Source organism: Dreissena polymorpha, chromosome 5, assembly GCF_020536995.1.
Source record: "Dreissena polymorpha isolate Duluth1 chromosome 5, UMN_Dpol_1.0, whole genome shotgun sequence".
Lineage (NCBI taxonomy): Eukaryota > Metazoa > Mollusca > Bivalvia > Myida > Dreissenidae > Dreissena > Dreissena polymorpha.
Window position 1 is genome coordinate 117,974,522 of NC_068359.1, and position 13,486 is coordinate 117,988,007.

Here is a 13,486-nt window from a genome sequence, read left to right on the forward strand (position 1 = left end):
TTTCTCTCACGATAGAGTTTATTGAGCTTCTTTGTTTGCTCTATTTTATGGTAAATCCGTTTCATGTGTGGATGAACAATGTATCCTCGTTCATCTTTAACGCACTTATGCTTAGTGGACTCTCCCATCCTTCTTAATTGGATCAATTTATTTCCAAAATAAGGGATGTCTAGTATATCAATATCTATACTTAGAATATGTCTTAAAGATTTTTTTAAAGCAATCAGCGCAGACACTGATGAGATGCCGCATCATGCGCTGTTTGCCAAGGCCTTTTGTCTAGACGCTTGACATAAATTGGTTAAATGTTGTCATATATCATTCTTCAAAGGCTATAGTCGGTAGAGCTGTTTTCTTGCCATGACGATGAAACATGTTTACGATGTTTCTTATGAACTTTTATTGAAAACGTCGGGCTATTAAACGTTGCCAAACAAGCGTATAAACCAAGCATGTGCTTATAAGCATATGGAGTGAAAAGTATTTTCGATTTAAAAGATGTCCATACAAATACAATTCTTTCTTATCACAAAGGATACATAAAGACTTAATATCAATAATAAAAAGTACTTAAAATTTAATTCAAATCTGTATTCTAAATCTTATAATGTTAAACTTTAATTGGACTTCAACCAGACTACTTCATAGATGTCTTTGTTTTTAACATACTCTTTGTACAAATACATTTACATAAACATACTAAATGTATTTAGCAACTAAATTAGATGGCAAGTCAAAACTGGAAATCTAACATAAAGCCGGGAGACACAAACCGCTGCTTCTGTTTTTAACTCAATGCCTTGCAAGAACAATAAGATTGTATTTGAAAATTGTTAAAGCCCACGCTCATTGTCACGTAGTTGTAGGCATACAACGCCATTAGGTGGGTGTCCTGCAAACAGTTCGCGCACTCATTGGATGCTGGATAATCCCTGAAAATGAAATATACAAACATTTATATAAAGTCTATTCTATGTTGTTGTTTTTATTTTAAATTAAGATTTATTTCCAATCGTCCGATCGCATATCATAATTAGGAGACCCGTTTTAGTGTACTAAACAGGATCGTAAAAAAATGCCTCATTTTAAAATTTGATTTAAATAAATGTACATTTATTTGTTTTCAGAAGGCTAAGGGTTTGGAAATCCTATTTGTGAGGATTCGATTGTTACCAAACGTTTTGTAAGTACAAATATTATATTCATGTATTTCCATATATGTTCTATGCATTAAACTCATATACATGTATTGAGAAATTGTATTAAAGAACTGTGTTAACTAAAACATAATTAGTATAGATTCTAAAATAAAGGCCAATTAAAGACGTATTGTTAAATAGAAAGGATGGTGTAAAATGTATAATAAAATCTTTAAAAGTTATACTTGGTGACGTTTTGTAACAAAACTAATTGTGTACACTTCTGAAACACTTTGTCATAACAATTGCAAATATGGTGCGCTTACATCTTAAATCGAAAGGCAGGAATCGTATTATAAATGGGGCCATTCACGTCAAATTGTAGTTATTGTATGACGGCAGTAGGCACACTATAATTATACGAACGAAATCCACACTGAATATTTTCCTTCAAATACTGAACACAGAGTAGTTTATATATTCAGAATATTCATTTAACTAAATGACCACATTGAAATAGTTCATTTCATGTGCAATGCAAATGCAAATTAGGTAAAAAACGTATTTAATGTCTTACCCGCATGTACCAATCGTGAAAAGCTGTAGCGTATAACACTGCTGTCCTTGCAAATTATATAAAATGCGGTAACTGCTGTAATTTGTGTATGGAACGATGGACTTGAACCTGGAAGAAAGCAAACGAGCATCTACTGTACAATTGCATCAACACAGAGAACCGCCAGTGACACGAGCAATACAACATTGTAGTACTGATTGCAAACAAAATGTGGGCAAGTTGTGTTCAATCAATTTTTTTTAAATAAATGGCTGCAAAATTCGACACATTTACCACGGCATAGAATTCCAATTAAAAATGAATTAAATGTGGAATGTCAAGGAATATCTAGGGACATAAACACGTTTTATTATCTCGTCGTTGCACTTTTAATGGACGTGAATTCTATATTACCAGAAGAGTGCTCATTGCTGCCTTTATTTACAGACCAGCGAAAAGCATTGTATATAATCAATTTGCGAAACGAGAGGAAAAACTTTTGTTTACATTTGCCCACATTCAAAGGTTATTCAAACATTTGTCCACATTCAAAGGTTATTCAAACATCAAATATACCCCCTTTGAATGCAGCAAATTAACGTCTTTGACCAATGGTCTATGTAATTCAGAACACAACATAGTGCCCAATTAACAATTATAAACAGTATGCACATTAGCCACAAGAGAATGTCAGGGCATAGATAATGGACAATTAGAATAACGCATCCTAAACTACTAAGGAATAAAAAAAATCCAGAAACATTATCATGAGAGAAATTATTTTCGCTTATCTTTGATTTAAGACAAGCAACCGATAACCTTAACCATACAAGACAATACATCCGAAACATTTGGCATAAACGAATGATTGCAGCTATAGTCACCGTTTTTGAACGGTCATGGAAACAACGTGTGGAGGGGTGGGGCAGTGAAAGTATGAAAACCTAACACTTAGCCTATATTCAATAACCGAAAACAAGCAAATGCAAGCATATTCCAACACCTTTAAACCACTGTATGTGTTTGTAAATTAACAACATGTGGCCACACCGCAAGAAATAAATGGATTACAATACAAATATAAAGCGATTGCAACAGGAGTGAGGGTGCGCATTAGAACAGGGCAATTCAATTGAAGTTAAAACTTGTTAATGCGCGTAGTATCTTACACCTGTATACCAATCAAACAATATCATAGTTGTATGTATGTGTGGCATTAAGTATAAAAATTTGAATGTATAGTTTTAATCAAAAGTGTAACTTATCTTCAACGCCTTGAGGTAAGAAAAGAAATGTCAACACGTGCTATTTTTAACGAGAGCAACATCTGTTCGATACTTGACGATAGGAAATGAGTACCCTTGCATGCAGAAAATATACATTCTGGGGCAGATAGGCGTTTCATCTTGGTCATACATATGTCACAGTAGATACAATTTAAACAGCATTGCCTACGATTACCTAAAGGGCGTAATTTTGTTTATTTTTACAAAACAGTTTGCGTAATAACTTACGTCTGACAACAATCATCCCCATCCCCTGGTATAGCTAACTTAGAGCATTCTGTCTCGATGGTGGGCCCGAGCGACGTAGTATTCTGTGCTTTGAGGTACGAACATGTATTGGACAACAGCGATGGTAGGCCCGTCTGTATTTGGTAATCCTCCACAGTTGGGAAAAGGCCGGGAAACCTTCGATTGAGGGCCTCAAAACTATGAAAGCAAATTAAAATGTTACCTCTAAAAAAATCAATAACAATTTAACTAGGCAACAATTTACGGGCATGTTAATTTAACATTTAAAACTGTGTTTATAGTCAGGCATCTTTAAGTGTAACATTAGTATTATAAATTTGATTGGGTTATTTATAAAACAAGAAGTAATGTAATTGATCATTGCTGATAAGTGCAACCATAGTACAGTGCTAGTGTTGCCAAAATTAGCAATTTGTTATTTGAATATCAAAAAGACCACACACATTTTTAAATAGCCACTCAAATATTTTAACATAAATAAAACAATTTTGTAAATACTTAGGCCATTAATGGAACAATACGTGTCCATTAAATGATAAACATATAATAAACAATTAATCAATTCTTATTTCTTAGCGCCCAAATAGTAATAAAAAATGTCAATAAATACGTTGAAATCTTTGTTAGAGACATAGACAGTTCATGTACCTGCTATAATAGCATATTCCGAATCGACAAATAAATACACCCTTGTCGGATATAACAACATTTTGTATCCGCCCTAGAGAGTCTAGCTGTTGCCGGACCTTTTGAAATCCAACCAGATCTGTGTCCGCCAATGTTAACAAAGTACAATGCATAAGTACAATCAGCAACGAAGCTTTCTGCAATAAAATAAGAAAACTATTATATTTAAGAACGGTATTGTCTTTTGATAAACGGATTAATTTGAAATTGTGATAAGACGGCATTATATGTTCAGAGGTTTTACTCCATATGTACTTAAATGTCATCCTACTAAATAGTACAAACTTGTCGTGTATTCCCCTTAACAATTATTTGACAGCCAGACAGACAGACGGGCAGTTTATTCAGACTTATACACAAGTACATCATCTTCATACTCAAATATACATATTATTTCTGTCACGAAATTAAGCATATTTACATCACACTACATAGCATAAAATGGTCATTTAAGCATACAAATATGAATAAACACATCAATAGTAATAATACGTAAATTCTATCGAAGCGGTAATGGAATTTTTAAACAGCATTATTTAGAATCGTTTTTCCTAGAACAAAAGCTTCTTTCCTATATTTACATACATTTGAAAGTACTGATTTGTCAAATTATTATTGATGTACATACTTAAATGAGGTTGAAATCAATTTTATCACCACATCGATATAATGTATATACTATTTTATAAGAGGAAAGTGACACAATTCTGAACAATTTGACAACATACTTTATAATAACAAAGTCAAGCTTTCACCAATAAAACGTGGGTCAATGAATTGAAATGGTAAATACCAAATAGCGTCGATGATTTTAATTTTGGCGCCTACGCCTCACAAGGTTTTGTTCAAATAATATTAAAATCCCATTTAAATACGTCTCAATATATCCGCTCAAAGCAAAAAAAACTATTAATTATGTTCAACATATTATCATCAAATTTGTATAATGTTTAATGCAGTAACAAAACATCTGATAAAAAAAAACAACAACAACAAAATAGAGATAATTAAAGTAGAAGTAAAACATACCACGCGATAATCCATATCAAATGCGCACAAACTCATTTTAATAAATCAAAATAATTGAAAATGTGTTTCACTACGACAACACTTAAATAGAGCACAGTTTATGTAGTAAGGAATTGTATATGTGCTAACAAGTCAAACTGGGTTTAAGTAGTCATGTCTCTATCATCCAAACTGTACGATGCACTTTAGGTAGAGGTTAATAATTGACTATCTATAAATAAACAAGTTTTGACGCAGATGTTTAAAGCAAATGCACTGACTGACCCGATAAAGTTACATTTGTGTTAAAAAGGGTTTCCCTCTAAAAAAAAATAGAATGTTCGACAATCTCCCAGTACGTTTTAAGACGTCAGTGTGTAGTAAGGTGGATTGTTTTAACATTACCTTAATACTAAATGATTTGACAACTACTTTGTTTAATTTGGTCGGTTAAAATGTGCAAGAAAAAAAAAACTTGCTAGTTTAAGCCATTGACATTCCTTTTAACAAAACTACTTATTCATGTTACTATGGTGGTATAGAAGAGACATTCACTCCTCTTCCTCTTTGGTCTATCTCGTTCCCGAGACATAATAACTCGATAGAACGACTTACTAAGTCGAGAGTAATAGATGGAAAAAAGAGAAAAGTACAAAACTACAAAAAGCGAAATATTTTCTTTTCTCGACTTTTATATTTTGTTTTCTCGACCTTGACATTTTGCTTTTTCCACTTTTATATTTTGTTTTCTCCACTTTTATATTTTAATCGAACAGATAATTAAAATATTAAAATATTTGGAGGAAAAACCTTTAAATAGCATTGTTCGAACAATTTGAAACAGAATTTTGTTTGTTGTTCACTCCTCTTTTTTTCTCGTTCCCTCGACTAAGTAAGTCGTTCTAACGACAAGGCTTACTTCTTTTCTCCTCTTCAGTTTAATGCACCACTTATTTATTTCATGCACCGCTCTTTTTTCATAGCTATCCTCTTTTATTTGTTTTTCACTCCTCGTTTTATATATCGTTTCCTCGACTTATATGGGTATTCCACTACGACCCGATTTGTCCCGATTTCCAATATTTTGAGGAAGGGGACATTCGTAGCTCAATCGGCGAAGGTACTTACTCATTCGTAACTAGTCGTGGACCGGTCGTAAGTGATTCCTGCAACTCGTGAGCTCACAAAAATCGTGGCCAGATTTTAAACGTGTTTAAAATTTGGCCAGGACCTCAAAGACTGAATTTAATCGCAGTTGACTCGTAACAGCGTCGTAGTGCGTTCTTGGGCGTCGTAATGGAATTGTAGGTAATTTGTGACTCAATCGGGTAATCGGTGAACACGTGATCTGTCTACGAATATCAGTGCGAATAGTAGCGTGCTTTTCACATGGCCATTTCCTAATGATAAATGTGATAAGTTTGGATAATTTAAAAAGCTTACGGAAACATAATATAGTTTATTTCTTAAATGCCGTTGAATAGATTTTTAATATTAATTATGCAAATCATGCCAGCAATTATTATAATTTTGAAAAAAAAACTTGAACCGGCTGCACTGCGGATACACTGCGATACATACATTTAGGGTTGCGTTGTGAAACATTTCCAAAATGTGGTAATAAATTTTGTGAAGATTTATATAATACACTAAACACATTAAAAAAGGACGGATTTAATGGGTAGAAGATTTCAGTGCCCAGTGTGAAGCGTTTATTACACTGTGACTCGACTTTTCATGACATCATTTGAAAAATGTGAAAGACGAATCAGCAAATTAGGGTTAAACGATGGGTTGAACTAGCGAACCCTGAATTCTGACACCAGTGTGTGAAGACAAAACCACAGGTCCGCTTGAATGATAAACATGTAGTTGCGGTCACGCATTGCTTTATAAACCCGTTCAAGTGACTTTGCTTATAGCTATGAACGAGCCTCTAGCGCGGTACACGATTTTTTCGCGTGATTATCTTCGTGGTTTTATTACTTTAACGATCCCCTTACAACTGTTTTATTTCAGTCTGGTATATAATCTTCTACATGGTCTACTACGACAGTCTCTTACCCAGCAATGATCTCCATGCTCACACAAGCCAGTATTCCCTAAAACTTGCATCTACCAATTTTTAATTTTCGTGAACTAATTAAATAAACGTTATGATAACAAATTACTTGTTTTGATTCTTTAAGGGGCATTTTCACGTTTCGGTAAATTGACTATATTAAAAAAAAAGCAGTTTCAGAATCGCAAATTTGTGTTGTAGATTATATGCATCTTTTGACGATTTAATATTCTGAAAATTATAAAGCGTTCAAACGCGAAACGATCATATACTTTGGTGAGTTCTGTTGTTGTCTTTATAGTTTGTGATACTACCAGGATTGCTTATATAAAGTTTAAATACATGACTAATTTCATGTGCACTGATGGCCGAGTGGTATAAGCGATAGATTTTTACTCCAGGGGTCAGTGGTTCGAGCCCAGTTGAGGGTTACTTTGTTCTGTTCTTTAATTTTATTCTTGATTTTTTTATTGGAGCTTTTAAGACCCAATGTTTACATTTATCAATATAAAGCATCAAATGACAAACTTCACTACAAGCCAAAATCTGTGAAAAGGCCCCTTTAATAGAATTTTGTAATTGGCTCTTAGGCGGCCACAGTATGTCTATTTAATGCACCGAACACCATACGTCATGTAAATGGAGTACATTCCCATACGGTAACGCTTCTTAAATGTTACTCATTCTGTAGATGATATTGATCTTTATGAGATTGACCAGAATATAGGCAAATATGTTTATTTCGTCACTCAAAATATTACACTTGTTCTCCAGAACTTTGACCGAGTCCCCTCCCATTACCGACAGACCAAGGGGGCTCGCTGCCATATTGCTCATCAGTATTCCCAATTTAATCCTTGAATCACTCTAAATACATGCAGCATTTGGTTTGATCATGATATACACTTGTCAAAACTCGATTTTCTCATTTGGCAATCTATTCCCTATAAATGCGTCATTCACGGTAGAGCTCAATTAGTCTTCATTTGCTCCGTTACTACTCAAAAGTATCCCTGGTACTCTTTACTCACTAACATGAACCCCAGATACGGAAAATACGCTTTAAGGCACCCAGCCATATTCCACGATACTTATTATTATATGTTCGTTACCCCGGGTATATTACTCGGCTACAATACCCAAGAGTACCCGGAGTACTTTAGAGTAATACCTTAGCCGACAATGGCCAATAGGGTTACAATAAATGATTTGTTTCTATAATTTATTTCATTGATGGCTCTTAACGATCACCTTAACAAGACATCATTGATGGCCCTTAATTCTTAAAATCAACGGACACCAATAGTTGAATACTTGACCCAGTGACTCAGGCCAAACTCGATCTACAGTCAAACAACGTGGCCTGTATATTGTTAAGATAAAAATTCTGACCAATTTTCATCAATACTGGGCCATGTAGCGTCAAGACAGGTAACAAGTTTTTTTTCCAATTTGTTATGGTGACTTAGTTTTTAGACGCACATGCCCAAGTTCAAAATGAGCCTAGACATGATTCTAAAAGTGACCCAAATTTGAAGTCGTTCTAGATATCGTCAAATTATTTCTGATATGTTATTATTAAAATTGAATCATATATGTGGCAATTATAGTGATAACTATGATTTTCTAAGATTTTAGCAACTAGCCTACTGTTTTGACGCACGCGATCCAGATTCAAACTCAGCTTAAAATGTCAAAATGAACATTCTAACCAAGTTGCATTAATATTGAGACATAAAAGTTATATTGATGTTTTTTTACATTAACCCTGTTTACCTAGTCTACGAACGCTGACCCAAATTTGCACTCGGCCTAGATATATTGTTTAGAAAACACTTTGACCAATGTTCAAAACGATTGAGTCATACATTTGGCTTCTATGGTGATTCATTTTTCAAAGATTAATCTGGTGACCTAGGTTTAAATATTACCAATATCAACATTCTGACAAAGAGTCACAAAGATGAAATGAAATACACCGTAATAGCCTCTAGATTGGTAACGCGCTAAAAGCTAAAGCATACCATACGCCGCCTACGTTAGTCGACGGATGTCGAAGATTGGGTGATCACAATGTTTTGCCTCCGGCAGTTCGACCTACGGTGAACTCAACATACATGCTATCTATTCACTTCCCGATGCTTTCTATTCACTTCCCGACCTAGATTAATTTACATTGCACCAATCATAAATACATAAATGAGCATTGTTATAATCGTATCTTAGTACATGCATACTCATGTTAGTTTTAAACCTATTTAGTTTAGCTCGATTGCGTCGAAAGCCCAAGGCTTATATAAACGCTCTCGCGTCTGTTTCTTGGGCCTAGAACCAGTACTTGATGTCTTTGGGGGAGATCTAAAGAACGCTCCCACAGTGGGGATCGAACCCGAGACCTCACGGTCGCTAGGCGGACACCATAATCATTACACCACGGCGACCTATAAATACTCATGTTAGTAAACAGGTTTAAGAACGCGTAACATTTCGAGACGATAATAATTTGATAAACACAATACAATAGCACGTATACTAAACACGATAACATGAAACTGAATACATCTCGATTATAAAGAATCCGTATTAACATATATTAAGATAGAGAAATTTAAATTGAGCAGTGTTAAAATGAAACTTTTGGTACAACCCAAGAGTTATAAGTTAAGGTTTACATATAAGGGAATACCATTGAATCATTTGTTAAATCACTATCCCGTCATTTAGAAACACGATTGCAGTATTTTGTTTTTCTTTGATAGACACGATGATATGTCTTACCTATATCAATGTATTTAAATTTGCGCACATAACTACCAGGACGTAAGAAGTGAAAATAAACTTTCAAAGGAATTATTATACTGAATGCGATTTCAATTTGCCTTTAGAGCAAGGATGCGTCATGAACACACTTTCAGTTTCTGCATTATATGAATTCATTAAAATGCACGCCCATAAGAAATAAATGAAAATAAACTTTCAAAAACTCAATTAAATCAGCCTTTACAGCAATAGTGCGTCATCAACATAATGTGAACCGTTGCCTGGCATGGCGATGACGAACTTCGTTTTGTTTGCTATTGTAATTCGTTAAGTGGTATTATCATATTCGCATTCTAAATGCATATCGAATAACATCGCTCTGCCTCTTCAAAAACGCGTGTTTACCTACGATAACAAACAAGTGATTTGGGTATTGTGTGTCGTATGTCAAAATACATAGCCCAAATTGTAATTGATATGGTGTCCGCCTAGCGACCAGGAAGTCAGGGGTTTGATCACAATATGGGAGCGTTCTATAGAGCTCACCCACAGACATCAAATACTGATTTGTTGGACCCAGAACAGAGCGCGAGATCGTTTCAAATAAGTAATACGTACTTTAATTGCAATCGAGTTAGAATAAAAAGGTTTAAACAAAGCCTAAGCAGTACTCATAATGTACACTCAACAAATAGTCTATTACAAGTATGGTAATATTAGCTATCCTGATAACATATAATAATCCAATATAAATTCATTGTTACCCAACAAGGTGGTTTCAGGTCGGACAAATGTAAAAATCTAAGGTTTTTATTCAAGTTCTTGCGGAAGCGCACCCCACCATTTCTCGAGCAGATCATTAATGTTCTGTGAGGAATAATGGACCTTATTTTAAGGGTTAAGACCTCTAATGCACTTCGTGTAATATCGTTATATCTCGTACATTTCCGTAACTCCGAAAGGTCTCAGAGGATGCATGTAAAACTGCAATAATTTGGTAAGCATTAAAGGAAGATATTGGTTCCTATATTTTGATGACGCTATTTCAATAAATGTTTGCATCATATAAAAGTCTCAACTGCAGCACGAAAACGTCAAATTCATTTTTACAAACGCGGGCACCCTTGCACGTGAAGCTCAGGGCCGTACCCAGGAAATGTTGACTGGGGGGCCCAAATGGGGAGGGTGCGGGAGGGGTTGCCCCTCCCGAATAGATTTTTTTTATTAGGCACTGTTCAAGGTGAATTTTAATGCATATAGAAACATATGTTGTGTGATAAATTTATGGATATATAACAAGTAAATCAGCACCTTTCTGAAGTCTAAAGCTTTAACCATTACGGGCCGTCCATAAAGTATGTCACGCTCGAGGTAGGTGTGGGGGGGGGGGGGGGTGAGTAAGAAAGTGATTGTTTGTGACATGGGGGAGGGGGTCAGGCCATGTGTGATGTCACACATTTATTTAAAAAAATGTATAATTTATTTATTATTTCTTAAGTAGAATTTAAAAATAATTTTCAAAAATTTGTGAAACATTTGAATTAGTTTTATGTAAAAAAAAAGACTAATTGCGTATCTCCTGATTCTGTTGTTCGAATGTTTAATAGGCAACTTGGCTGGGCCGGCTTATTCAATAGGCACAACCTCCACACAGATTTCAATGACGAAATAATTGGACTGTTCCATTTTTAGTTAGTAAAGGGTTGAAAGAAAATCTAAATTATACTTTTGTTTTTATTAGAGGTTAACACGTGGATAAATATTCATACTGCTCATCGTAACAATCCTACAGTTATAAAAGCCTGTAATGTGAAAGTTCTTTTACCGGGAAGTGAAATTTTAATACGGTTTAATAGTGAATTGAGTTTAAGATTAAATTTAAATTAAGTATTAATTTAAAAAAATGTTCGAAAGTGTGAGTTTGTGATGTACTTTAGGGAAGGGGGTCGAAGATTTTGTGACAGTTTGTGACATGCCGGGGTAAAAATGGTCAAAAAAAGCGTGACATGCATTATCAATGACCCCTTGGTGTGAAATTCACACACATGCTTAAAAATTTAGATTTCAGAAATGTATTACACTTTATAAAGAAGTAAAAGCAACCTTTGAAACTAAAAAACCTTTATTATGAAATGTAACATAACGTTTGACTGTAGAGGAGGTTTGATTTCAAAGAGAAAATACTACTTTGGTTATATTTCAGTAACTGACATATAACCTACTAGTATTTTCTCTTTGAAATCAAACCTCCTCTCTTTAAATTTCAAAGTAAATTCATTATAAAATGTTTATCATACAACACAGTTTTCACAGAAATGTTTAATAAGCTATGACTCTAGAATAGGTTTGAATTCAAAAGAGAAAACACTATTATCGTTAAGACCTACGACCTTCTGTATCAGTTCCATCCATACATTGTTTCTCTTTCCTTGTCCAATCAAAAGACGTGTTACACCCACCATCAAAAGATGAAGCATTGAGCACAATGGGTAATTGACAGATCGGGGATGTGAGTACATGGTGATAAGAAAACAATGCCTATGGGCTTATCTCCACTGGCGAGTAAATTAGCGCTAATCCCCTCGTGTATCAGGGGCAATAAAACACATCTGCACATTTGTATTGCAGGGAAGTGTACTGTGGGCCCTTTCATGTGAGAAAATTTACAGTAGGCCCATTATTAAACAAGAGGGCCATGATGGCCCTGTATCGCTCCACTGTTTTTTTATGCGAAAAAAACGCGCAATGCGCATGGGTTGAGATGTACTCAAGCATGTGACTTTCTCTGTCTATCCCTCGTCCCATTGGGCGCTTAAAGTTGGAAGGGTGAGCATTTTTATATATGGAAAAAGTTACTACCGTGTTAACTAAACAGACTAAAAAGCCAGTGAATTGTTCCTTTGAAGCACAGTCCCATTGCTTATAACGTAGGTACATTTATCTCTCCAAAAGATATTGTCGTTCTTTCTATTTCACATGTTTTAGATGCTGAAGATCAAATATACGCATTTGATTTGAAACAGATTCACAAGACCCGTAGGAATCAAAATGCCTTAACCCTTTACCAAACTACACATTTTGGACTTTCCCAATTTGAAAAAGGTTGCAGACGACAATTAAATTGTAATGGAATATTAAGGAAATAATCAGGTAGGGTAGAAATAATTGTGATAAAAGGAGAAATTGCTCATCTTGAGCAATTTCTCATTTTATCATAATTTTTTATAAAGTCGTCAGCTATAAACCCGTAAAATCCTGTTGGTGTTTGGTAAAGGGTTAATAATCTCTGGTTCCTTCTTAGAGCCTTTCACACATTTATAACAAATACAATAGTAGCATCTTTCTTTGTAAAGAATCATCTTAAACAAGGGCTGTTTGTAAAACATGCATGCCCCCCCATATGGGCTGTCAGTTGTAGTGGCAGCCATTGAGTGAATACATTTTTTGGCACTGTGACCATGACCTTTGACCTAGTGACCTGAAAATCAATAGGGGTCCATCTGTGAGTCATGATTAATGTACCTATGAAGTTTCATGATCCTAGGCGTAAGCTTTCTTTAGTTATCATCCGGAAACCATTTTTTTGTGTGAAGTCACCGTGACCTTGACCTTTGACCTAGTGACCTGAAAGTCAATAGGGGTCATCTGCGAGTCATGATAAATGTACCTATGAAGTTTCATGATCCTAGGCGAAAGTGTTCTTGAGTTATAATCCGGAAACCATTTTTCTAAGTTGAGT

The 13,486-nt window shown here is 34.8% G+C and overlaps 1 protein-coding gene across 4 annotated transcripts in view; it reads right to left on the reverse strand.

The window, feature by feature from the left end:
- LOC127832061 (uncharacterized) overlaps positions 1-13,486 on the reverse strand; it is a 27,740-nt gene continuing 14,254 nt past the window's right edge. For 2 of the 4 annotated variants that reach the window (XM_052357216.1, XM_052357213.1), the window contains exons 2-5: positions 3,879-4,054; positions 3,210-3,407; positions 1,717-1,824; positions 1-932 (exon numbers count right to left, since the gene is read on the reverse strand). In XM_052357216.1, coding sequence (XP_052213176.1) covers positions 788-932; positions 1,717-1,824; positions 3,210-3,407; positions 3,879-4,030 — 603 coding nt within the window. In that variant the 5' untranslated portion in view covers positions 4,031-4,054 and the 3' untranslated portion in view covers positions 1-787. Of the gene's footprint in view, positions 933-1,716; positions 1,825-3,209; positions 3,408-3,878; positions 4,055-4,946; positions 5,132-9,011; positions 9,133-13,486 lie in introns of those variants that run through there. The other 2 variants (XM_052357214.1, XM_052357212.1) reach the window with 2 other exon arrangements.